This window comes from Sinocyclocheilus rhinocerous, unplaced genomic scaffold, assembly GCF_001515625.1.
Source record: "Sinocyclocheilus rhinocerous isolate Xijiao unplaced genomic scaffold, SAMN03320098_v1.1 scaffold591, whole genome shotgun sequence".
NCBI classification, from domain to species: Eukaryota; Metazoa; Chordata; class Actinopteri; order Cypriniformes; family Cyprinidae; genus Sinocyclocheilus; species Sinocyclocheilus rhinocerous.
Window position 1 is genome coordinate 2,345,707 of NW_015641476.1, and position 25,026 is coordinate 2,370,732.

The window sequence follows — 25,026 nt, forward strand, 5'->3', positions numbered from 1 at the left end:
CTTTTGGCCCGTTTTTAACTAAATAAAAATAACTGCTTTATTTATTTAAATTTCATTTTTGTATTGTAATTTTCATAATTTTTATTTTATTAATCAAAATACAACGCCCACAATATAATATTCAGTGTTGGGCTGCCGAAACTCCGAACGCGTGCTTGTTGAGGGGCGAGCTGAGAAACCTACTAATGTCTTCATCCGTTTGCAACAAAACTTTATAGTTTTGTTGCAAATGAATTAAGAATTTATAGTGCTGTATCTCAGCTTAATTAAACATAATTATATTGTATACACGGTTTAAAAAATCTGTAAAAATCTAAAATTTTATGATATTTAGTAGAGTAAAACAATTCAGATGACTAAAATATGACTTAAACTAAATGGCATTTTTGTCAAGACTTTGACTAAAACTAAATCAAAATTTGCTGTCAAAATTAACACTGGTCTGCACTATGACTGACCAATCGATTTTTGTGTTTTTACAACCCTCACATAGACTCGTCAAGTTGGGCATGTTGTTGTGGTCTTAAATAGTTTGTTGCTCCATTTCTGTTCATTCTTTTTTGACTGAGACAACGACCAGTGTTGCCACTTCGTGGACAAACTGAATGAACTTTATGATTAAAAACCGAAGAACACTTTGAGCAGCAGATCATTTCACTGAACAGAGATGTTTTTGCTGTTGCTCTCTGTGTGGGTCTCAATCTTAAGACACTCATTTCCTGACGAAGCACCTTTCAAAGTCAGACAGTCTCCTCCGAATCTCTCTGTCTCTCTCCATCTCTACAGGAGAACAGGGGTTTCTTTCAGTGCTCTGAGGAAAGGTAGAACGGTCAGACGAGAAGCTTTTTGAGAACCCTCCCCAGATCACTGGACACACACTGGTGCTCATTGTCCAACATGGTCCTGATTGGGAAAAGAGAACTGTGGGAATAGACACTGCAAACCCTACTGTCTGCGGTCTAGACACTAACCTGATGTCTAATGTACAACTAATACTCACATTCATTCAGTTTTGTTCTTTGACTAACATTATAATGACTGGCGGCAGCGGCTGCTGTCAATGCACGGATCCAATACACCCTTGTTTTCTTTCTCAGCTCTTTACGTTCACTTAAGACATAACCGATTGTATTTATGGGATATTTTTATATAATTCTGTGTGTATTTGTCCATTAGAATGTGTAAGAATGCGAGAAAGAGAGCTCAGTCCAGTGTTAACGTATATAAAAGGCGGCTTTTGTGTGTGTGCGCAGCACCAAAAACAGCGTGCGAGTGCAGAAGTGAGTTCTATTTCGTCTTCTTGCAGTTGAATCTTTTGAAATCACAATAAATGTGCATACAGAAACCGAGAAGCAGAATCGAAATGTAATTTTATAACAAGTAATTTGATTTCTGACCGTACGCATCTGATTTGACTTCCGAAATTGGAATAGCTATTCGATTCCCAACCCTCCTACTAAATTATTTCATTTTTGCATGCAAAAAGACCTGTATGGTGACTCTGGGGCTATGTCAAATATTTTTTGCAACTTACTAGGTTTATCATTTGTCTTTTTTTTCCCGATAATGTCGATAATCGTCTGTTACCTGACTGTTGACATCGCGATACTTACGAGACATCGTTGATATACGATAATATCGTCATATCGTCCAGCCCTATCACACACAACCTCAAAGGTGAAACATTACCCCCTCTGTATGTGCACAGCCAAGAATAATATAGAGAAGCCATCACATTCAGTCATCTGATATAATCAGCATAGTTATCTCTGTTTAAACATCGAAATTCAGTACAGATGTGACAGCAGGTGACCTGAGCTCTCTGCCACAAGCTAAAGGACACAGTAAGAGGAACTGATTTAAATCTACTGAAAAGAGTGTGTTATTGTGGAGTGTTATTGAAATGCCAGCCTGGTTTAATTTTAGTCTGTACTCTCACAGGGGAGAGACAGTGAGATCCGGGCACAATGGCACATGTCAGCAATGACAGAACAAACATAATGAGAGCGTTCCCCCGTGGCCTGACGTGTGTGTGTGTGTGTGTAAGTGAATAAGAGAGACATAGGTTTACTATACAGTGTCATGGTCTGGACGGGCACAGAGGAGAACACACACACACACCTCATCCAGGGGTCAGCTTCAACTTGAATCTCTTCGGGGAACATGGGTATGAATATTAATTAAAAGAGGGCCGTTTGGAGTGATTGGGTTCCATTGTTGGACTCCTGAGTGTATTAGAGGCGGAGAGACTGATGCTGACTTACTCAGTCTGAGATATTGTCTCCAGCCACACACACGCACACACGCCGTCACTCACATACACTGAATATCTGGTCAATGTGGTAATTACAAAGAGCTGGAAGTGAGAGAAGAGGAGCAATCTAGGGCGTATCTGGGGGTTAGGGAGCAAAGGCCGAAAGTCCCTGGAGGAATAAGATAGAGAACAGAACAGAGACATAGAGACTGATGGAACAATGGCTGATCTGAGCTGACTGTGCTCACAACATACATACACATGAGAAGCACTTGTGTGAGTATATGCATTCATGCAGACAAATAAACATGCGCAAAAATAGTCACAGGAAACAAATTAAAACATACCTGTGTGCTGACTCCAAAGTCACACAGTTTGATCTGACCCCGTGTGTTAACCAACATGTTGGAGGGTTTCACATCTGCACAGAGAAACAACTATAATATTACAATAATATTTGTCAGTATTTAATATTATTGTCACTAAATGAATGTACTTTTGCGGTGTAATCTGGTAGACAACCTTACTGAAACCAAATTTTTAAATATTAGTGCACTTAATTTTACTTCTAGATACATATGCCTAAACAGTCAAGTTCTTACACTGATATCCAACATCTGGATATATATTTTTTTTACACATTTTACAAGTTACATAAAAGTGGCTTTCTCACCTCTGTGTAAAATCTTCAGGCTCCAGAGGTACGTTAATCCTTTTACCACCTATAGATACACACAAACAGCAATACTCATTAAAAACAAACTCAGAAGAGACTCTCATGAGATGACAGCTATGTCTGTAGAGGATAGAGCTGTAAATTGTCTAAACAGTGGCATATCTTTCATTATTGTGAGAAAGTGTGAGGGAGAGGGTAATGAGGGTCAGAACCAGGAGCAATGACAATTGAGCACTAATAAAATGTTACAAAGACAAAACACACATACACACACTGGTCAGAGCTGTAACAGATTCTTGGACATGCCGAAATCTCTAAAATCCAAGCTTTCAAAATTCCCTGATACACTTATTCGATAACAGTTTCATGACTTGAAGAGGACTTACCGCAACAGCAATTCTGCCCAACACATGCTCTGGGATTCTCCAGTAGACATCCAGAGAGCCACCTACATTCAAAACAAATAATTCAATTAACTTTGACATATTGTGAGTGATGCTTTCCTGTGCAAATGTTGCCTAGATGCCTGACAAATGTCAAAACAATTGAGACTTACCATCCATAAACTCAGTGCATATCGATATTCTGTTCTCCACAAAGAAAGCACTGTAGAACTTTATGATGTATGGAGAATCACACTGTAAAAAACACAATCAATCAAATATATCAAAACTGGAAAAATGTTATATGCCATAACACAATTTGCACTTTATCATAAATGTACATAACCACTGAAAAGTTTGGGCTGTGTAAAATTGTTCTTTTTTTTAATGCTTATAATAGATGCTCACCAAGATTGTGCTGCTTAATATTTTTGTGGAATCTGTAATACATTTTTTAGGATTCTTTGATGAGTAGAAAGTTCAAAAACAGCATTTATACTTTTATAACATTATAATTTCTTTTACTGTCACTTTTGATCAATTTAATGTGTCCCAGCTGAATAAAGGTATTAATTTCTTTTTAATCTTACTGACCCCAAACTTTTAAACAGCACAGTATGTTCATTTATCAAATTAGCTAGTTAATGGCATTGCAGTGATATGAACACGGCTTTATGAAAAGGTTATTCATTTATACATTTTGGCTAACAGTTTATTGCCTAAGCTTGAATAATTGAGATTATTAAGATATTTTGCATGATTCACGGATGGTTCTCAATGATACTTCATTATTAGGAAAATACATGATTGATTGTTTCCAGTGAAAAGATGTGGTTAATTGTTTCATTAAGTGTTTGGCTGGTAGTTATTTATAGTAAGCCATGTAATGCTAATGCCACAGTATTTTATTCAGAATGTGAAATTGGCTGATTATTCTGTGTGATTGGCTCGTTGCTGCAAAGGGTGATTTGTAATAAATTAAAGTCTATCCTGCAGCTGTTGTCAGAGCAGGTTACAGGAACAGGTGGACTGAACTACATAGGCATTGATCCCTGAATAATTCATGACACTTCTTTTATACTTATCACAGTCATGCACCTCATATACACCTAATCTGAAAGCTGAAACCACACACAGCTCTAAACAAGTTTGGTTTTTACCTGGAACGTGGCTCCAAACTTTACCAAGAACAAAACATATTCAGGTGTTACTTTTCACAGACTCTCTTAAGACTAACAAAGTGACACTTGAGTGCCAAAGAGAGGGCAAAATGCTCTACGTTTAGTTTAGAGGGAGGTAAGAAACTGATATGACTACAGCATTGTCAGTTGCTGATCGGAATTTGGCCACTGTTTTTATTCACTGGAAAGATGACTGAAATGCATTTATCTTATAGATACAGCTTAAGTAATCAAGCAGACAGAAAAAGAGGTTCAGACCTTATAAAGGATCTCAAGCTCTGACATGATCTGCTTCTGCAGCTCCACTGTGATGTCGAGAGGAATAACCTGCAATACAAGCATAAGGCCAGCATTTGAACAAACACACTCACACTGACCTTTCTGAGCTACCTATCAAACGAGCACTTGAAATCTCAAATGAAATCCATTTTCACCCAAACAGAACTCTTAAGCAAAATTAGTTATATTGAAATCACATATGCAATGCTAGACACTTCCCCCTGCTTTTTCCCAACAATTTTACATCAGGTAAATACAACTTGCAAACATAAGCAGTCATTTGAGTATACTTTTCTGTTTGTGCGTCAATACTTCTGTTTCAGCTGGCTTTTGAGCTTGAAAGTGAATGCTTGAGAAACATGCTCAAAGAGTTTCTCTTCAACCAGTACTGACAGGAAATTAAACAGCCTACCATTTAAAAAAAAATACCAAAAGCAGGCAATTAAACTCCCACAAAGATATTCCAAGGCTGTATTTTCATCTAATATTACAAAGTTCTGAAATAAAAAGAGTTATGTTTTTCTTGCAACCTAGGTTTTTGTTCTCTCTCTTCTCCACTTTTGTACTGAAGCAGCGACTAGCTAAAATGCTTCTTTAGTTAAGGTTAGATTATCAGCCTCCCACTGAAATAATTGATTACAGGTAAGGCAGTAAGGCAAGGCCACGCAGTTAAAGCTCAGCAGAGATCACTTACAGCCTTAGCCAAATAGATAGCCCTGCTCGAGCAGACCCATGCAGAGCACAGAGGAAAGATGAGCAGACACAGCAGAAGATACGGGAGGAGAGGAGGACAGATGGGAGATAAGACAGAAGAGAAGTGAGAGGATAAAAGTAAACTAAACAGATGTCAATGAGGACGATGGGAAGGGGGAGAGAGAGAAAAAAATGTGAGAAAAGAGTGGAAGAAATGATGGAACAGAGAACAGCTAAGATAGAAAAAGAAAGAGCTGCTCTGGAGTATGAGGGTCACAGGGTCTCAATCATGCTTAACTGTGGCAATGTAGGAGTGCTGGATTTGCTCTTTTGTGCTCTTCAATTAGTAGAGCACTATTAACATCTCCAGCGGTTATTCATTGTATCTTGCTGCAGTAAAGTCCACCTGTAGCAAAGCCACCTGAGTTCACCTCTTCTGCTCTGCAGGTCCTTTATCTGTTTAAAGAGCCTACTGGTTGTATGATTTTCTTACCCATTAGTTGAATGTGAGCTATAATATCATATGTTGGGTCTTTGGTATGTTTTCATGTTTTTTTCTATGTGAGCCAGGTAATTCTGCGAATAAATAATCTACAAAATATGTAAAAATTGTATTAAGTGTACTAAGGAAAACCAGTGGATTCCTTTAATTTAACGCAATGTTTGAGTGGTTGCTTTAAGTTCCAGAGCTTGAGGTTCTAAAGCATACAGACATATGCATTGTTCTTACCTTCACCGCTACAATTCTCTTCCCAAGCAAGTGGTAAGCTCTGTCAAAGAGAAAAATGTACAATTAATGGCAATGCAAATTTTCTTAGCAATACCTTAACTTTGAAAAACGTACAAATAAACAAATCAAAATGTATATGTACACTACTCTTCAAAAGCTTGGGTGCAGTGAGGTTTTTTTTTTCCAGCAAGGATGCCTTAAATTAATAAAAAGCGAAAGCAAAGACATTTACAAAGTTACAAAAGATTTCCATTTTAAATGCTGTTCTTTGGAATGTTCCATTCATCAAAGAATCCTGAAAAATTATGGCAAATAAGTGTTTTCAACATTATTTCATCAAGAAATATTTATTGAGCGACAAACCAGCATATTAGAATGATTTCTGAAGGATCATGTGGCACTGAAGCCTGGAGTAATGGCTGCTGAAAACCCAGCTTTGCCATCACAGGAATAAATTACACTTTAAAATATATTAAAATAGAAAAAATTTCTTTTAAATTTTAATATTTTTCACAATATTCATTTTTTTCCCTATTTATGATCATTTTAAAATTGCAGCATTGATGAGCATAGGAGACTTCTTTCAAAAACATTACAATATCTTACTGATCCTAAACTATGTGGCATAATGAATATATATGTGATATATGTGGCATATGTGTCACTTATTTAAAGCTAAATATTTTGCCATGTATTACATATTTGTATCTGTATTTTTATCTTATGCATTTAAACATTTTAAACATTGATTAAGTGTCCAAACACTTTTTGTGGCCATTGTACTCACAAAAAAAAAAAATATGTACAGATATTCAATGACTGACGTTTAAGGATGGAAACTATGTTCAGGATTTTGTTTAAGTCAGAGCTACCTGAGATGTACATCCATATGACTAAGACACTCAGCTGCTTTTTAAACATTTGTATTTATTTACAGATTATCAGTGGCTTAATCGCTACGAAAAAGAGCTCAGAGGAGGGGTGTCCTCATCCTAAGTGTCAAATGCAGGCGAGGTCAACCCTGAGTCAGTCACCTGCGAAACCTCAGACATTCTGAGCTGTGGAGCGTTATCTGCTCCGTTCCCGTTTCATCGTGAGCTCTCCCAGACAGGCCTCCTGTTACAGGTCGAATTAACGGCAAAGCCACAATTATTTAATTATGATCCTTGCTCATTCCGAGCAGTGGATCTGGTTACTGCAGTAGGTGCTGAAGAGGGGTTGGGTTACAATAACCCACGACACGGTCCATTCCACCAGATAATATACTATAACAACAGACAGCTGCCAAACGAGGGTGGATTCAACAACACAGGTGCACAGTATGTGTTTGTGTAAATGAGAAAGGACAGAACAAGAAAAAGACTGATTTGATTATGATTCTCTTTATGTAGGTATGTATATGTCTGCAGTAAACAAATTCGTAACAGTGTTTGAGACAGTGCATGTGATTTATGGGAAATAGATGGCTGATCTGGTTACAGCTCCAGACACCTCAACTCCGGCAAGCCTTTAATTAATGTCGCTCTAAGTGACGCGACGGCTAACTTCCCTCATTTAGGACGTGACACTCGATCCCATCTCACCTTAGTGTCCTCTGAGTGTGCACTTTACACTTCAGAAGATTCTGATCCATATAAGACACGTAGATGCTTGCTTTGCTTATTGGTAACAAAGTATTAAATTAATATGCACTGAAAAGTACATCTCAAAAGGTTCAAGTCATTTCTGAAGCCAAGAAACACAACTGAAGAGTCAAAGTCAACTGATATCAATATCTGTTGAAGGTGGCACGGCATAGTTGGTAGTGATGGGTATATATATATAGATCAGGGCTGAATATCGGAAGGATGCTAGTTTCACTTTGTGCATGTAGCAAGTAATAAGCATTACCATTGTGCCCTTAAGCAAGCCATTTAACCCCACGTCTCTCCATAGGGATTGTCTGTGTAATATGTACACTATACGTTGCTTTATATAAAAACATCTGCTAAATGACTACTTACTACTTACTAATGCCAACTCAACCAATGATGTTGTCTAAATGGTCGCTTCAGGACATTCTGAACAGTAATGTATCCTGGTAAGCCCATTTGCAAAGTTCAGCTAAAGTCCTTGAACTTTGACCCTGCTGAGTAGTCATGCAGCGATGACCAAAGACTGACAGACGCGTGGTCAGGACGAGGTGACGTAGTTACGTGTGGTCCTGACCCCCGTAAATGTGTCTCTATTCTGTTTGTTATTTACACTCCAGAGCCCGAGGTAATGAATGCTCTGTCATGCAGTATTCATGGACCTCTCGAAGACAGCTATCCCATGCATGCGTGTTTGCAGACGAACACACACGCATGCAACCACACAAACAGGTTTCGATTACAGTGGCCAATGCGGACCAGACAGTTCTCTCCGTCTCTTTCTCTATGCCATCTAACCTGAGATGACCAGATGATCACCTCACCTGAAAGATAGCCACAAAGCCTACAGCAGTGGTTTTCACCCTACGGGTCGTGACCCAAAAATGGGTCGCAGGTTAGTTCTAATTGGATCACAAATAGTCGGGGGGGGGGGGGGACAAAAGGTAAATAATTATAAATAATCCAAAAACATTTTTTAGAAAGAAATTTAGAAAGTGACATTTGTCTACATCAATCATTCTGTATATTATTGTATCTGTGCATATATTTGTTAAAATTTTTAGTGTATTTACTTCATCTTTTCTCAGATATGCGAGCAAGAAACATGCTTATAAACAGCAACACAACATCAAGGGGTGCAGGTTAGGTGAAAGCCTTAGAGAAAAAAAAAATGTATTTATTCCTAAGAAAAGCAATTTAAGCGAATACCCTTGGCGCCATCCTGTATGCAGTCTGATGGTCACAAAGGTGTGTGTTTTGCATAAAGGAGAGTGCGTGTATGTGAGCGAGCACAGTAGAGGTGATCGAGGACAGCTGTGGAGATGGATGGGAGACTGGCCTAAATTTCACTACGAGCAACATCAGAGATTATATTACATTACATTTCACCTGCCGCTACCTACACCGAGCAAGAAACACAATAACAGTGAATGTTACCCTTCTTTAAAGATCATGAATATGCGGTGAACAAAATATAAATAAAAAAAATAAAAACAAACATTCCTGGTATTAAAATTTTGCATTGGTTTTTAGTGCTTGTTCCAAACAGACTGCCTAGTTTCAGAACTGTATTTCTTTATCCAACACTTTAAAGAAGGAAAACACAGGGGAAAAGGTTTGAATTAAGAGATGAATGCAAAATTCAGCAGTTTCTTTTGTTTGAGGGGAAAAAATATAATTCTAGGCAAACACATTTAGTGCTGAGCATGCCAGACTGCATTCTTGTCTGGGTTGCAGTATTGGCTTTTTTAAAATGGTTGAACAATTTCCAACAACCCAGAGGTGCTCCTCCAGTAAGAGAAGCAAATGATGAGTGTCTGTGTTATCCACAAAAGCACACAGAGCCTTGCCAACAGTCACTTGGTTCAAGAAATGAACAAAATTATTTGTGTGTGCAAGATGATGACCTTGCCCTGTCCTGCAACTGTATAGTCTGTGGTATATAGCTTTGGCACAGAAAGGAGCTTTAGAAGGATCAAAAAGAGTCACTTCAACTTCACAAGCACTAAATCAGCAACATCCTTAATTCGCATGTCTCAAGACATTTAATGAGTCATAATATTGGGGGGCTGTTGAAGGATGTCTGAAAACATGAGCAAAAGTGTGACCAATGTAAAATTAATCAGAACATGAGTGCGGACAACAAAACACTTTTTCCCTTTTCAGTTACATTTTCATGATTCAATTTGCCGGCTCTAGTTAAAACCTATAGATTGCACTAAGGGTAAAGAAGGCCTTTTAAGAGGCTGACCACAATCAGTCTAATTAAATCTCAAGGTAAAAACCACGAGAGCAAAACTCACTTGTAAACTGTTCCGCCATTTCCATGGCCAAGCTGCTCCTGGTACTGGAGGTCATGTTCATTTATCTAAACAAACAGAGAAAAAAACAGAGAAAGACTCTGCAGTTATCCAAAGAGAACAGAATCTAAATAATCTAAAAGGGGGATGGATGTGTGTATGCATGCATTCATAGACATGTCTCAATGAAAACAGCAGTTTTCTATTTTTTTTCTTTTGCTCAGTAAATGTGTAAAATGGTAATATAAACTGAAGTGAGCTGATGAATTAAGAGCATGAAACTAAGGAAAACTGTGAGGCAGAGACAAAAGAGACACCACAATTTTAACAGCAACACAAAGTGGGAAAAAAAACCTACTGAAATTCCAGTGTATAGTCAATCGTGGACAAAAAAAGGAGGATCAATACAACATTTGCTGTCTGATTTATAAAAGGACAACAGCAGCAAGGAGAGTGATGGTAATTTTAATGACTATTTGTTTGTCTGTGCTGTCTTATTCGACTTTGATAAAAGCTGTCAAAATGGTAATACAATACAGACCATTCTGACACAAAGAGGCCAGAGGGACCGGTACGTTTTCACATTCAGTCAGTTTTACACACATCCGAATGCCCTCCATCTTTATTTCAACCTCTTGATTTGAATATAAAAATAAAATGCATGCTGTAGGATCTTAACCCTTAGACCTTCAAGTAAGACTAAATGTCAGTGGCCAATTGTATGAAGGTAAAAGAGTAGCAAAACTCCAGAGCTTGTTGATTTGAATGTGAGAACTTGTCATATTAATATTCATATTTGTAAGTTGAAATTTACAGTATACTCACGGCTCTGATGTGAAAAGCTGAATCTTTCGATTTGCACACACAGACAATAATCAAAACACCAGTGTTTTGAATTCGGAGTTGCAGACTAATAGTTACAAATGTGTAAAATTACATTCACATAAACAAAATGACAGACACAAAAGTGTACAGCATATTTACATTTGCACTTTATTTCAGTTTTGCTGTTCAACAACAAGTTGGCCCCCATTCCAGCCCCATCCCCGGTTCTGCTCTCTCACATCTACATGTACAAGTGCACAAGTGAGTTTTGCTACAGGAATATCGTGAAAGGAGTAGCAAAAGTCAAAGCGCTAACATTTGAAGTTGTACTGCCAGATCTGAGAGGTTGTAAGTGCTGACTTGTGGTTGTACAGCGAAACTGAAGTAAAGTGCAAATGTAAATATGCCGTACACTTTTGTGTCTGTCATTTTGTTTATGTGAATGTCATTTTACACATTTTTTACTATTAATCTGCAACTTTGAATTCAAAACACGGGTTTTTGATTATTGTCTGTGTGTGCAAATCGAAAGATTAAGCTTTTCACATCAGAGCCGTGAGTGTAAATTTTAGGGCCGAGTAAAAAATATAGATATCTCGATATTAATCGATTCTCATTTTTACGGAACGATATCGATTCTTAAATCCCAACAATCGATTAGTCTAGCCTGTTGTCAGTTAATGGACGAAACGTTGAAGGGCACCTCCCATCCAATAAATCGCAATAAGCATTGTGCTTTGGTACTTTTAATATGAAACAAAGTCTCAGATTTCAAATGTTGTCCATTGTATTGCAGTATTCAAACAATAAATGCCATTTTGGCTCTCAGATTTCAAATTCTGTCCATTGTATTGCAGTATTTAAACAATAAATGCCGTTTTGGCACTGTTTAATGTGGAGTGACAGATTGCTGTAATGCCTCAGATCAACAGACGCAGCAGTGCGAGGCGCATGTGAACTAATCATCTCCTCCACATTAATACCAGTTTCAGCACAAAATAAACATGACTAAACATCCGAAGGTAAGTTAAAAGAAAGAGTACAACTTTACAATCCTTATCCTGTCTCATGTAATCTCTCAATCAGTGTTTCAGCAGCGCAAAGATGTCAATATAACGGCTTGTAAACAATGTCACATAACGTCACATTAACCTCAGAAAAAACATATTCGGTGACCATAAACTCATTAATCATATAGAAAAATAAACTGTAGAGAGGGGCATTTTGCTAAATATATGCACCATATAACAGATCCATCATAATTTATGTTTGAATAAATCCATCAAGATTTTATGACAGCCACCATTATGTTTATATTTTAAAAAAATAATAATTTGAAGTAGAAATATTATTATGTAATTGTAACTTTATTATTTTAAAAACTTCATTAAGTGAAATTTTAACATCAGTTCATTTTAGCCTTCAACATTAAAGTAATGTAGTACCAACTGACTCTCATATATATTTTACAGCATTAGTTGAGAGATTTTTTTTCCTTGAAAAATTCAACTTATAAATATGAATATTAATATGACAAGTTCTCACATTCAAATCAACAAGCTCTCAAGTTTTGCTACTATTTTACCTTCATAAATTGCAACAAACCTCTCAAAATGGTTTAACCACTAAGGATTTTCATAACTTAAGGGGTATGTAACAACCAGAAGCAGATTCCATAGGGCCAGAGTATCTCTGAGCCTGACAAAGCAGAAAAAACGCTGTGAAGATCACTCTGGTAATCTTCTGACCAGACCTATAAATGCAGTTGCTAATTTCAACCACGGAGGACTATTTTCAGATCCAGCTTTGAACTGATACATTCAGGTAACAAATTAATTCCCACTTGATCATTAACTTCCACTTAAACAGAGTTCAGAACAACTTTTTTTCTTTTGAATCAGATCTTTTTGAATCATATTAAAACCATGAGATAACATTTTGTCAATAAATATTTATATAAATAAATTATAACAATTTTATAATAATAATAATGCTGTTATTATTATTATTATTAACAGCTGCATTTTTTTTCATTAATATATTATTATTATATTTAATTACAATGAAATCTTCTACCAAAGTAATATATTATTATTTCCATATATCAAGAACTATATGCCTTGCAGCCTTAACAATCCATTCAACAAAAAGTCATTTGTTTGTGATGGCTAATGTGTCTAGTTAGGTGTCAGTATTTGTGAGTGTTGTTGTAGGGGAAGTGATTCCCCTTGTGAACCAGACCTGATGTGAAGTCAATTCTCTGTTGACGGGCCGCACCCTGACTACAGGGGCCCAGTGCAGGACATTTGATTAGGCTGAAGTGTATGTATGTATGTATGTGTGTGTGTGTGTGTGTGTGTGAGGGAGGATACTAGTGCTCCATTAACTGCACATGTTACAGGTGTCACAGGGGATGTGACTGTATTAATTGTCTATCTGACACTTTAGTTGAGAGACTGGCATGCTGGGGGCCTGTGGAGGGGGAGAAAAGGTGACAGGGAAAGCAGGAAGGGGTGGGCAGAAGGACACACAGATACAGCTCTGATCACTCAAGATAAAGATCTCAACCATACCACAGAGAAAGGGTCAGTGAACAGCCCGTTAGGAGCAATCAATAGATGCCTTATCACATTCACACACAGGCTATGGTGACAAATTAAATGGGATAAGTGATAGCAAGCATCACTGGTTGAGTGGTAACAGCATCACTAACAAGATAATCAGATTCGATTGAAGTGGGAATACTGTGCAGTATATGTGTGCATCAAAATGTATGCCGAAGTAAAAGTGTGTGTGATGTGAAGGGAGGGCTACTATACCTGTCCATTTGTCAAAATCTTCTTAAGCTCAGCTGAAGATTTCTTTAAAGTGCTTAAGCGAAAAGACAAAGTAAAACATTTTATACAAGATGCCTCAAAAATCTGACATGATGAGTAAATTGTTTAGACAGAGCAGTTACTTCACATTAGAAATGTTAAGACGAGACTCATTTGTCTAGAATGATCTGCTGCACTTCACTTCTCTACATCACTGCTGAATACACATGCTGGCCTTCAGAATGCAGGTCTTTTTTCTGTGCCAGGGGATTTAATTCTCTAACAACAAAATCCAGTTAACGTTGAAAAAAATGTTTCTGCTGTATGTTTAGGGTATGAAGACTGCAAACTCCTGATAGCATTTCTCTTTCTCTTGTAAAGAGAATGACATTATTGAGACCCTTATAACGAAATTAATCAATATCACCTTTAACTCAGCTTTAAAAAATTTAAAAGCTAAACTGCAACTGTTCACAACAAGGCCCTATTGATTAATATTTTATTTTCCTGAAAAAAAATATTATTCCTTTAATTACTTTTTAAAGCTTTTCTGGTAACACTTTATTTTAGGGTCTCTTAACTAGTTGCTTATTAGCATGCATATTACTAGAATATTAGCCATTTATTAGTACTAATTAAGCACATATTAATGCCTTATTCTACATGACCTTATTCTACATCCCTAATCCTACCCAATACCGAAACTTAACTACCTTACTAACTATTAATAAGCAGCAAATTAGGAATGTATTGAGGGAAAAGTTGTAGTTAATAGTGAATAAGTGTTCCCTATTCTAAAGTGTTACCGCTTTTCTACTTATATCATGACTTATTTCCAAAGCACAAAGGCACCATAATGGGACAAAATTATCCATAAAGAAACAGGAATTACATTGGTAACATACACTAAAGTTCAAAAGTTTGGGGTCAGTAAGAGTTTTTTTGATGGTGCTTTGATGCATAAGTCTCTCATGCTCACCAAGCATGCATTTTTTTGATTGAAAATATAGTAAAAACGGTAGTAATGTTAAATATTAGTACAAATACAAATAACTTTTTATTTTAATATACATATGTATTTCTGTGATGGCAAAGCTTAATTTTCAGCAGCCATTACTCCAGTCTTGAGCGTTACATTATCCATCAGAAAACATTCTAATATGCTGATTTGATGCGAAAGAAACATTTATTTTTATTATAAAAGTAAAAAAAAATTCTGCATATCAGATTTCACTGCTTAGTTATATAGTTCAGAACTGTAAATTGTTTACCAAGCAATGTAGAAAACTTGAGGCATTAATATAGAATTGTATTTGAGTGTACGCTTAATAGCGTCAAACATAGCTGATCCAAACAGAATTTATAGTCAACTATTGTTTTCGTAAAAGATATTTCTTCTGAATCATTAATGCAGTTGCTTTACTGTAAATATATCTGTATTTATAAACAAAATAAATCTTGGTAATAAGATTTTTCTCTCAATGAGGGCAGGCATGATCTGGGATCACTCACCTATCATTGGACCGGGAATCAGCCGCAGAGGAGCCCCTGCCACTCGAGGATTCGGGCCGCGTGTTCACCTGCGGCCAAACAAAGACAATCAGAGCCCTGTGCTAATTAACCTGTGATTTAACAGCAAACTGCCTGGTTTGGCCGCAAGGTTAATTGGCTTTTGTGGGGGAGACAGAGAGAAATAAAGAGAGAGGCTTGAGGAAAGGGGTCACTTCATCTATCAGGCAAAATTAAATATAACTCTGGGAACAACCTTGGGTAAAAAAAAAATGAATGAATCAACATCACGTCCTTTATTTGTCATTAAAGAGGATTCACGAAGCTGCTTATTGTCAGAGCCACACTAACAGATCACAGTGGGAGAATGAAGGAAAAAGCTCAAAGAGAGTCTCTATATACACAAGTAGATTAATTGAGGTCTGAAGGTCGTATAGTGTAGTGCAGTAAAGCAGTGATTCTCTTCTTAATTAGTGTCTACGAAGACCTCATTTAGATCGGTTTATCAGGGTTTTTATCCTCTTCAAGCCAATTAATCCAGAATTAAACAAAAACAAGAACAAAACAAGAATAAGACGGTCCGTATCATGCTATTTAGGTAAGCAAAAACTATACTACCCTAAGCTTGGGGTTAGTAAGATTTTTTTGTTAAAGAACTTAGTTTTATTCAGCAAGGACGCATTAATTAATCAAAAGTAACAGTAAAGACATTTACAATGTTGCAAAAGATTACTATTTCAAATAAATGCTGTTCTTTTGTATTAATCAAAGAACTTTCTATGATCACCACATCAGTATCTTATAATAATTTCTAAAGGATCATGTGACACTGAAGACTGGTGTAATGTCTGCTGAAAATGTATCTTTGCAAAACCATCACAGGAATAAATTACATTTTAATTCATATTAAAATACAAAACAGCAATTTTAAATTGCAATAATAGTTCATAATATTGCTGGTTTTACTGTATTTTTGATCAAATACATGCTGTTGTGAGCATAAGAGACTTCTTTCAAAATCATGAAAAAAATTCCACCGAGCCCAAACTTTTGAATCATCACACAAACTTTAAATACGTTTGTTTTGACATAGCAAACTTTTGAATAACGTTATCTAATTCAGCAACAAAGAACCAATAATTCTTATTTTAGCAGATTAAAACAAATGCAAATGAAAAGCATTGAGGGGGTAGAAAATGAGGGACAGATAGACAAAGAGTCTTGACTTCAATTGACTTTTCAATAAGTGGTACACAGCATAACCAATCCATGCCCAACTCTGCTGAAACAATCATTGAGGCACATACCTTCAGGCCGTGTATGTTGCGGATCCCTGGGGTCTTACCGGCTGAAAAGAAAATGGACTAGATTGTAGATCACGAGAGGCCAGAGAAAAAGAACATGAGCAGAATGTATTAAATGTTTAAAATGACAGAATGAGTCTATCTGCAACATTGCAAAACAGACATGCTGAGATGCAGCTTAGGGAGCTTTTAACTATCATAAAGAATATTGTGTGTGTGTAAATGCATGTATTCAGAAAGAAATTGCTTCAATAAACCAAACTGATATTTATTAGTTTCTCAGAAGCCATTGAGGATGACATAAAGTGGGATTTTGCTAACAGAAAATGCTCACACACACATGTGAGCAGGGTATTGCCGAGTATGGGGATTTGAACTGTGATCTAGGGTCTAGGTGGCCCTCGGGCACGTTTGCTGTTGCGGTGTTGAACTGTAATTTGGATCAGCAGACTAACACACACTATACACACCTCGTGGAAATATCTGTAAAGGCTCAGGTAACAGTCCATTGATGCGTTGCTCCATCACTGTGTTGCAATACTGTGTAGAATAAAGTGGAACAAAACTCTTAAAAAGCAGCCCAATTCATTTTTTCAGTATATTACACAGAGAATCAATATTATGCTCGATGAAGGTCTTTCAGAAAAAAGTCCCATGGAGTACATAAAAGCAATCTTATGTCAAAAAACACATTCTCTTTCTCTCCGAGTCACTTGCATGTTGGGAGGAAAAGAAAAGATGCTAAATGAATCAGGCACCCTGCTCAGGTAATCTTTTTGAAACACCAGTCACCCTCTGTATCAGTTCATCCGTTGTAATGGCTGCCAAGCGCAGACCAATCACTGAGTTTTCTCATTTCAGCCTGACGTAAAAGCAATCTGCCAGTAACGGCTGCCTATTAATTAATTACTCTACATAATAGGCTGAAATGGAGTCTGGCATTTATAAACCTATGATATTATTAATGTCATGGCAAGCTTTTTGTGCAATTATTTTTTTGTCTTTAATTAATCCAATAATAATTTATTTAATTATACCATTAATAAAGAAATTGTAAAGACTTGTACATTCACTGTACAAGACTTCACATGATATTATATATACTGTATGTGTGTGTGTGTGTGTATACATACACACATAAATATGAAAAACAAATTATATTTTACATTATTTGTTATTTTCTATATTAATTATGATTTATTTATATTTACATTTTAAATATTTATAAATACTCAATATTAAAAACTGATCTTGCAGCTGATAAGCAGTAACTTTTGCCGAATTCATTTTAATACTTGTCTTCAGAAACTTGTTTCATACATGTATATTATATGTGATATTTTATTTTATATATATTTAGGTGACTGCAATTACCTAACAATTTCATATATTTTATTTATTATTTTACACTGTATAAATATTCAATATTTTTAAGTCATCTAGCACTTTTGCTGATTCTATTTCAAAAGAACTCTGCTCTCTTTCAAACATGCGCACAGATTTTTGTCTCCTGCCAAAAGAACATTCAATTTGATGTTTCGGTTAACAGAACCATCTGGTCGCTCGTTCTCTTCTCTCAGTCCAGCCCGAGACCTTTGTGCCCAAACACAGAGCCCCCATCACACACAATAAAGCCATTAAAAACCACAGATCCAGATGGACAAGAGAGGAGGGGAGAGTGTCAGTGTTTGAAAGAAAGACAAAGACAGAGAGAAAGAGAGACAAAGGCAGAAAAAGACAAAGGTCAAAAGCAAGCCTAACTGAGGGGCCGGTGGTACAGTGCTGTCCCTCCGCCGAGTGCGAATGCATGATGAACACGCCGGAGCGTGCGCGAGGACATGCAGAGGAAGCAGTGTTAGAGCAGCTGTTATTAAATACCCTATTTATCACTGTCACCTCTCTGCACTGCCTGCAGGCGCTGAAACCATGTAGCTCTACCAAAACACACACCTTTAATTTTCCACTTGGTTGCTTTATCGATTAGGGCTGCAATTACCTAACTAATCTGTAACAGTGTATTAAAAGAAACCTCCCTTTGTTGGACAATAACTAAAGGCAGTTTGATCACAAGGCGGCAGCTTGAGAGCTGGAGGCAACAGAGGAGTCGGACCTCCGCTCTGTTGGACCCCGATCATTAACACACCCTGAGTAAAGCGCTCCGTAATTAGCCGGCCCAGCCTGGGAGATCAGTGCCTGTGTGTGTGTGTGTGTGTGTGTGTGTGTGTGTTAGCGAGGCTACATCTGACATGGGTCAGTCTTTAACATTGAACTAACATCCTGGAAAGGCTGACGGTAAGAAGCAGCTCACCGGGGACCCAGAACATCTCAGAGACCTCAGACTGATGATCACTGCTGGAGTTAAAAAAAAAAATTTAAAACCTGCAGTGAAGACAGTTTGAAGGTCGGATTCCACCAGAGAGCTTGGCGAATTAGCTTACACACCTGTAAAGCAAAAAGTCATCTCTTAATTCCTATTAAGTCTACATAACAGTAGATCCCTTCACATGGAATTAATTGAAGCAACTTTATAAAGGTCCCCACAGAGACCCCAAGAGCCACCAAGGCAAAGGGCACCCGCTTGAAATATGACCACAATGATCGGTTAAATGTAGGCGCAAGCTTCCGAACATGTTACACGCATATTAAATTCCCCCCTTCTCAGCAGCTTGCGCTCTCCCCAGAGGAGCAAACAGCATCATGGGAGGAAAAACTCATTTTCAGTAAAAGTTGACTCGTTGTGCTGTTAACCAAAATGCAATGGGAAGGCAATCTGCAACGCACGGTAATATTCACTGTCAGAGTAATATGGCCTCAAAGGATTCTTTGCTGATGTGCGATGGCAAAATCTCTCCGTGCGATAACAAATGAGAACACTCACATTCCCACAGATATCTCCAATGTCAGAATGTGTGTCTCAAAACCAGCCACACGGCGACCGCAGAATTAATCAAGACAGGAAAAAAAAGTTGAATTACACTCAGGCAGTGCAGGACACCCGCGAGACATCATTGTCAGTGTGTCACCTTCTGGCCTAATCTGGCTAATGACTGCAATGGCCTTGAGAGGTACAACTTTGATAAAGCATCTAAAAATAAATAAATATCAAATCTAAGTGATTTCCTGCAGAAGCAGTAGTTTTGAAGCCCATGGCTACTCGAGAGTCATTGAGAGCTGATGGGGGGTAAAAGACAACACCAGCTGAAAGTGGATTTTGAAAAATTCCTCTACCCAGGAGGGCTGTGCTTCTAATGAGGCGAAACTTTAAGTACTGAATAATAAATAATAAAAGTTGATAGTTCATTTAACTTCCACTGTACTTCACAGGGGGAAAAACTATTACGAGTCATTACGCTTGGTGTCCACAATGTGTGAGCAGTAAGTATTGAAAGCACTTTTACGGCGGTCTCAAAAGAAAAAAGTTAAAAACAACAAACAGAAATCTGAGAAAGATAATGCATTCCTGGACTTGAAAAGAAAGACTGTTTAAATAGGTAATCAGGCAAAAGTTTACGATATCTTTTTATTAAACGCATGAGACACAAATATTTTTTCATTAGCGTTAACGTTTTCAATTTGTGCCTGCTCACAGGGGAGGCCACTGCCTGAGTCAACACAAAAATAATGAATAATAAAAAAATAATATTACACTCTTCCCTTTGCTTATCTTGCTTTGTTAACACCTCTTTAATGTAAAAGGGGGGTGCGAGCCAGAGTTGCCATGGTAACATCAAGAGGTGCAGCCAGAAAAAGAAAATAGATGAAGAAATTGAAGAGAAAAAAGAAAATATGTAGCTACTTGTCATCATTGCCAATAAGCAAAGTAATTAAAAACACTTTCCCCAAGGGTAAATAGATCTGGAATAATAGATTTGTAATAGCTTTTTTCCTTCCAACAAAAATACTTTCAGCATACAAAAGTCTAATACAACAGACTGTAATAGAGCTCAACAGTGACCACTCATGTTTCAGCAGCCTTGGTTCCGGAAGTATTTTTTTTTGTCTATTTTCTCCATAGGCATTTTATTATAGCATTTTTATTGGAGAGTCTCATGAACCAACCAGATCCGAGATGAGGTATCGTAATATATCGGTAGACGATAACCGTGGCACTTCAAAAATGAAATACAGTTATCGTGTTAATACTACACATACAGTGACAGTCCCATTATATGGTTGATACTCCAACATATTTGGTGATGGTACAGCACCTTAACACTGGTTACCACCCATTATAAAACAGAAAAAGAGAAAGACGCAGTTATTTTTGTATGCATTTTTGTACAACTCTCTCTCTCCATCTCCCTAGAATTATATTTTGGGTATAATTTATTGGAGAAAACAAAGTTAAAGATGAATTTGACTGATAGTTTTTTTCCCTAAAATTTCTATAGATATCCAAATAAATTCTTTTGGCCACAATAACCATGCAGTGAAAATCTGATTATTGTGACAGCCCTATCACAAACTATGATTTTTTTTTAGATTTATTGTAATATTAGCATAGACACAAATACATAAGTACCTTAAAAGTGCAGCGAGACAGACTTAATTACATCATTTGCAATGCTTCGCGCAATGCTCTTTTGTCAGAAGTGTCGTGCGACTTCTCTGATTGGTGGAGTTTTGTTTACAATTATAGGCAATGTAGTTCTTTACTGGCAATCCGACTATGAAACATTTAAGAAATTATGCTGAAACCATACTGTTTAACAGCAAAACAAGGGACCCAGCTTCGTTTATACATCAGGGATACTCACATACGACAGCATGGCTTTGAGCTCCTCATCACTGCGAACTGTGATTCGGTCACCAACTTCATCCTCATCTGAAATAAACAAGAGCACATCTGAATCATCTAAGAGCTAATCACTTGTCTATATAAACAAACATTTTTTTCATCCATTCTGCACATTTTTATATTTACTTTTTTGAACGATGTTTGCCCCTTATGATCAACTGTTTTTAGTTCAATAAAGATAATAGTATTGCAAAGAAGAAAAGACAGTAGTTATTCATTAATATTTTCTTATTGATTTAAACTGTTATTGATTTAAACTGTTCTACTGCCTATACTGATAGTAACTTCCTTTAAAATAGTAAAATAATTTAAATACAACAACAATGCTCACATTCAAAAGCTGTGACTGTGGCTTCAGGCATGACATCCTTGATCGCGGCCTGCCAAACGAGAGAATCACTGAGCAATCACACATTTGACTGACAGCTGTCAATCAGCACCACTGTCCTAACAACCTCTCATCAGGGAATGACATTCTCCATGAAAGCTCTCTTTCTCTAGAATGTACTGAGATATCACATGAAAGCACACTGTGACTAAAGTTAAATCAGCAACTCACCAGCAAATCATTGAAGTTGAGATGTGATGGAGAGTCCACTGAGGAGTCCATGTCTCCCACCGGTGTCTTTATCCGAATGACGATTCCCTCAGATTCCATGCTGCACAGGTTATTCAAAACAAGTAAAAGCATAACAGAAGCACATCGAGAAACATAATCTTGGATTTCGGTGCAGATTCGCAGACACACAGCAGCTGTACTGTACAGCAGGCTAGACGGCTAGCTGCTTAGCTCACTAGCAGTGAAGAAAACATGGAGTATTTCCCACACAAACCCCTAATAACCGAGCGACATGTCATTCCAGATGTACTGCCTACTGTTAATCAGATTTTAACTATGGTTTAAAAAAAATTAAAACATAAAAAAGCATTTTTTCAGCAGTTAACAAACTGTCAACAATGAAAGTAAAGCAGAGGATGTTTAGCGGAAGTGTTTTGACATTTACCCGGAAGCTGAACGTCCATTCGAGGCAAATAAAAGCCTCACAGAGTAGTTGACTGGTAGACGTTACTCGCGACGTTTCTGTGTCAATTATTGTTGCCTGTATGTAATTATTTTTTCAAAATGTTGTCATTAAATTAATGAATTTATTAAATGATTCATAAACGTGTTCGGTCATGACATCACTTTGTAGGCCGACTTGTTTTTAAAAAAAGTTGCGAGCAAGTTGCTACATAAGACTAAGATAAATTATATGTTTTTAATCGTTTGTATAATTTTAATCACACACATCATTTTAGTCATATATCAACCATAAAATACATTGCAAAATCTTTCTCTCGCAGTCTGTTATTTCTGTTTAACACATTTTTTTCAGCTTTCACTTTGAAATAAAGTACATTTTTGCTTTACCTTAATTATTTTACATTTAAATATATTCAAGTAGCCACGTAACATTGGAGGTACAGTAAAATGGTTATCACACCATTATCACAAAATCAACACTGACAGTTTGATCAAGACTGATGCAGAGACACAGTGCTATATTTCTTCTTACATAAAAAATTATTTCAACTCATATAAATATATAAATACAAATACATATTTAAATACATATTTATTTGCTATAAGCAGGGTAATATAGTCACGTGGTCTTTATTGCTGTAGATAATTTCCTACTTTACCTATTTATTATTTACTTCATCTCTTTCATATTTCACCTCTATTATTTACTTTGCTTCTTTAGTTGTAAACCATTTAAATAGCATTAGTATTTAAAGATTTTCACTTTTGCACAACTCATTAGCGTGTAATTAAATGTACAACAAAGAACATTTAGTGCGCTGTTGATTAAAGCCTTATCTTAGGAATGACTCATTCGCTCAATCATGGTCACAGCCTGATTGCGAAAGCCTCAACAGACATTGATCCTTCAGCGAAGTAGAGTTTTGTTTCTTTCGACCTCAGAGTCCAGCTAATGCAGCTTTGATACGCCTATAGGCCACAGGCAGGATTTAGAGCATCATGTAATGATAAACAGCTATGAAAGCTAAGTCTAACCCATGGCAAGCTGAAATCCACAATGATCGCAGCCTTCCAAACAGGATCAGGTCTCACATCAAACTTTAAAACAACAGTGTTTCCAGCCTACCAATGGCATGGCCTATTATCAGTGCTAAAGCTGCCCTGTCAAGATGGAAGAATGCCACCTTAAATGTTTTCTTTGCTCACTTTGTAAGAGGACAAAAGCAAAACGCTTAAATACGCAATGGGGTTGAGTTCAGTTGAATGAAGGCCATTCTCGTCTCTAACTACAATTGAAAGAGTCAGGTTTTAACCCCCTGCATGTTTGTAAAAACTTACTAAGAGCTCTCTGTTTAATGATCAGATTATATTATTCGCATTACAATTGCCATCTAGGGATTTATAGTTTTGATAGCTCTAAAATGTATTGTTTGTGCAAACAGCTGAATACACAAGCGGCTCATAAACACACAATCAAACCTAATGAGTGGTTAACCCTTCATGCTCCGAGGTCTTTCTGAATGACTCATCAGCTGCTCTGCATGACATTGATTGTGTGTCACACAGCACAATAAGTAATGGCTGAGTCTCATTGTTGCAGACGTAGAGGCTGAATTGTAGACAGAAATGGAGTACCAGAATCAATGTATCTAGCTGCAAAGAGCGGATTAGAAGAGAGATGTAATTGCAGTTTGTCGTCCCTCTGTGAACCTGCTGTTAATGTCTGGTACAGAATTTAAAAAAAACATGAACATGCCAAAAAAAACATGCCACATCGGCAAACACAATTATCAGACATCAAACTGGACCTATAGCCACAAGGAAGATCATACGACAGAGTGAGAGAGGGCTGAAATCCAGTGTCTGGTAATAAAAAAGCATTTTATCAGCCCAAACGTTCTTCTCTCTCTTCCTCTCCATCGACAAGCTGCTTAGCTGAAACAGAGCAGTTTGACTACCCATGAGCTGCTGCAAGAACAGGAATAAAATACAAGCTGGGAAAGTTTCCATTACAGCAAAATTGGTAATGATAATTTCTTGTTTTTCCCACAAAAACAAACAATTTTTGATATGATTGTTTGTAAAATTAAATTAATTTTGGTAGAAAAACAACAAGTTCTTCAGACAGTATTTTGAACAGAAGTACAAATCAAGCATCAAGGAGTTGTTACCTGCTGTAAATTTAGAAGTTTTGATCAGACTTCTGAAACTTCACATGTTTGTTCCTCAGCTTGTAAAAGATCAGCACTACATTCCATATTGACCATCACACCTCTCACCCACCTGATCCACTGCATCTGGAATGTGTCCACCACTCTGATTGGAATGGCTAAAGTGTGAGTAATATGTAAATTAGATCATCATTGCTTCCATAAAGTAGTGATGCACATGCATAATAAATTGGCTTGTTAATATTTCATTACCTGTTTATTTTGCTCATCCATCACCATAGTGGAGGGGTCTGCATTGGGTCCCAACTATATCTCACTTTGCATAAAGAGAAATATAGTTGTCATATATAATGTTGGACAACATTTTCAGTTTTTGTGCAAATAAGTATTTTCTAAATAATATATTGCACATTATGGAGTATATTTATGTCTAAAATTTTAGAAAAAGTTGT

At 36.9% G+C, this 25,026-nt stretch overlaps 1 protein-coding gene across 3 annotated transcripts in view; it reads right to left on the minus strand.

Annotated features, from left to right (window-relative positions):
- The window catches only part of LOC107755097 (dual specificity mitogen-activated protein kinase kinase 5-like), a 56,376-nt gene extending 31,709 nt beyond the window's left edge, over positions 1-24,667 (minus strand). For 2 of the 3 annotated variants that reach the window (XR_001641657.1, XM_016571765.1), the window contains exons 1-14: positions 21,939-22,363; positions 21,711-21,759; positions 21,339-21,406; positions 17,052-17,121; positions 16,585-16,625; positions 15,281-15,348; positions 13,772-13,823; positions 10,131-10,195; positions 6,197-6,236; positions 4,753-4,821; positions 3,487-3,568; positions 3,317-3,378; positions 2,928-2,976; positions 2,602-2,675 (exon numbers count right to left, since the gene is read on the minus strand). Coding sequence is in view for 2 of the 3 variants with exons in the window: in XM_016571765.1 (XP_016427251.1) it covers positions 2,602-2,675; positions 2,928-2,976; positions 3,317-3,378; positions 3,487-3,568; positions 4,753-4,821; positions 6,197-6,236; positions 10,131-10,195; positions 13,772-13,823; positions 15,281-15,348; positions 16,585-16,625; positions 17,052-17,121; positions 21,339-21,406; positions 21,711-21,759; positions 21,939-22,070 (921 nt within the window). In the remaining variant the exon portion in view is untranslated. Of the gene's footprint in view, positions 1-2,601; positions 2,676-2,927; positions 2,977-3,316; positions 3,379-3,486; positions 3,569-4,752; positions 4,822-6,196; positions 6,237-10,130; positions 10,196-13,771; positions 13,824-15,280; positions 15,349-16,584; positions 16,626-17,051; positions 17,122-21,338; positions 21,407-21,710; positions 21,760-21,938; positions 22,364-24,574 lie in introns of those variants that run through there. The other variant, XM_016571766.1, reaches the window with a different exon arrangement.
- Positions 24,668-25,026: the final 359 nt, after the last annotated feature.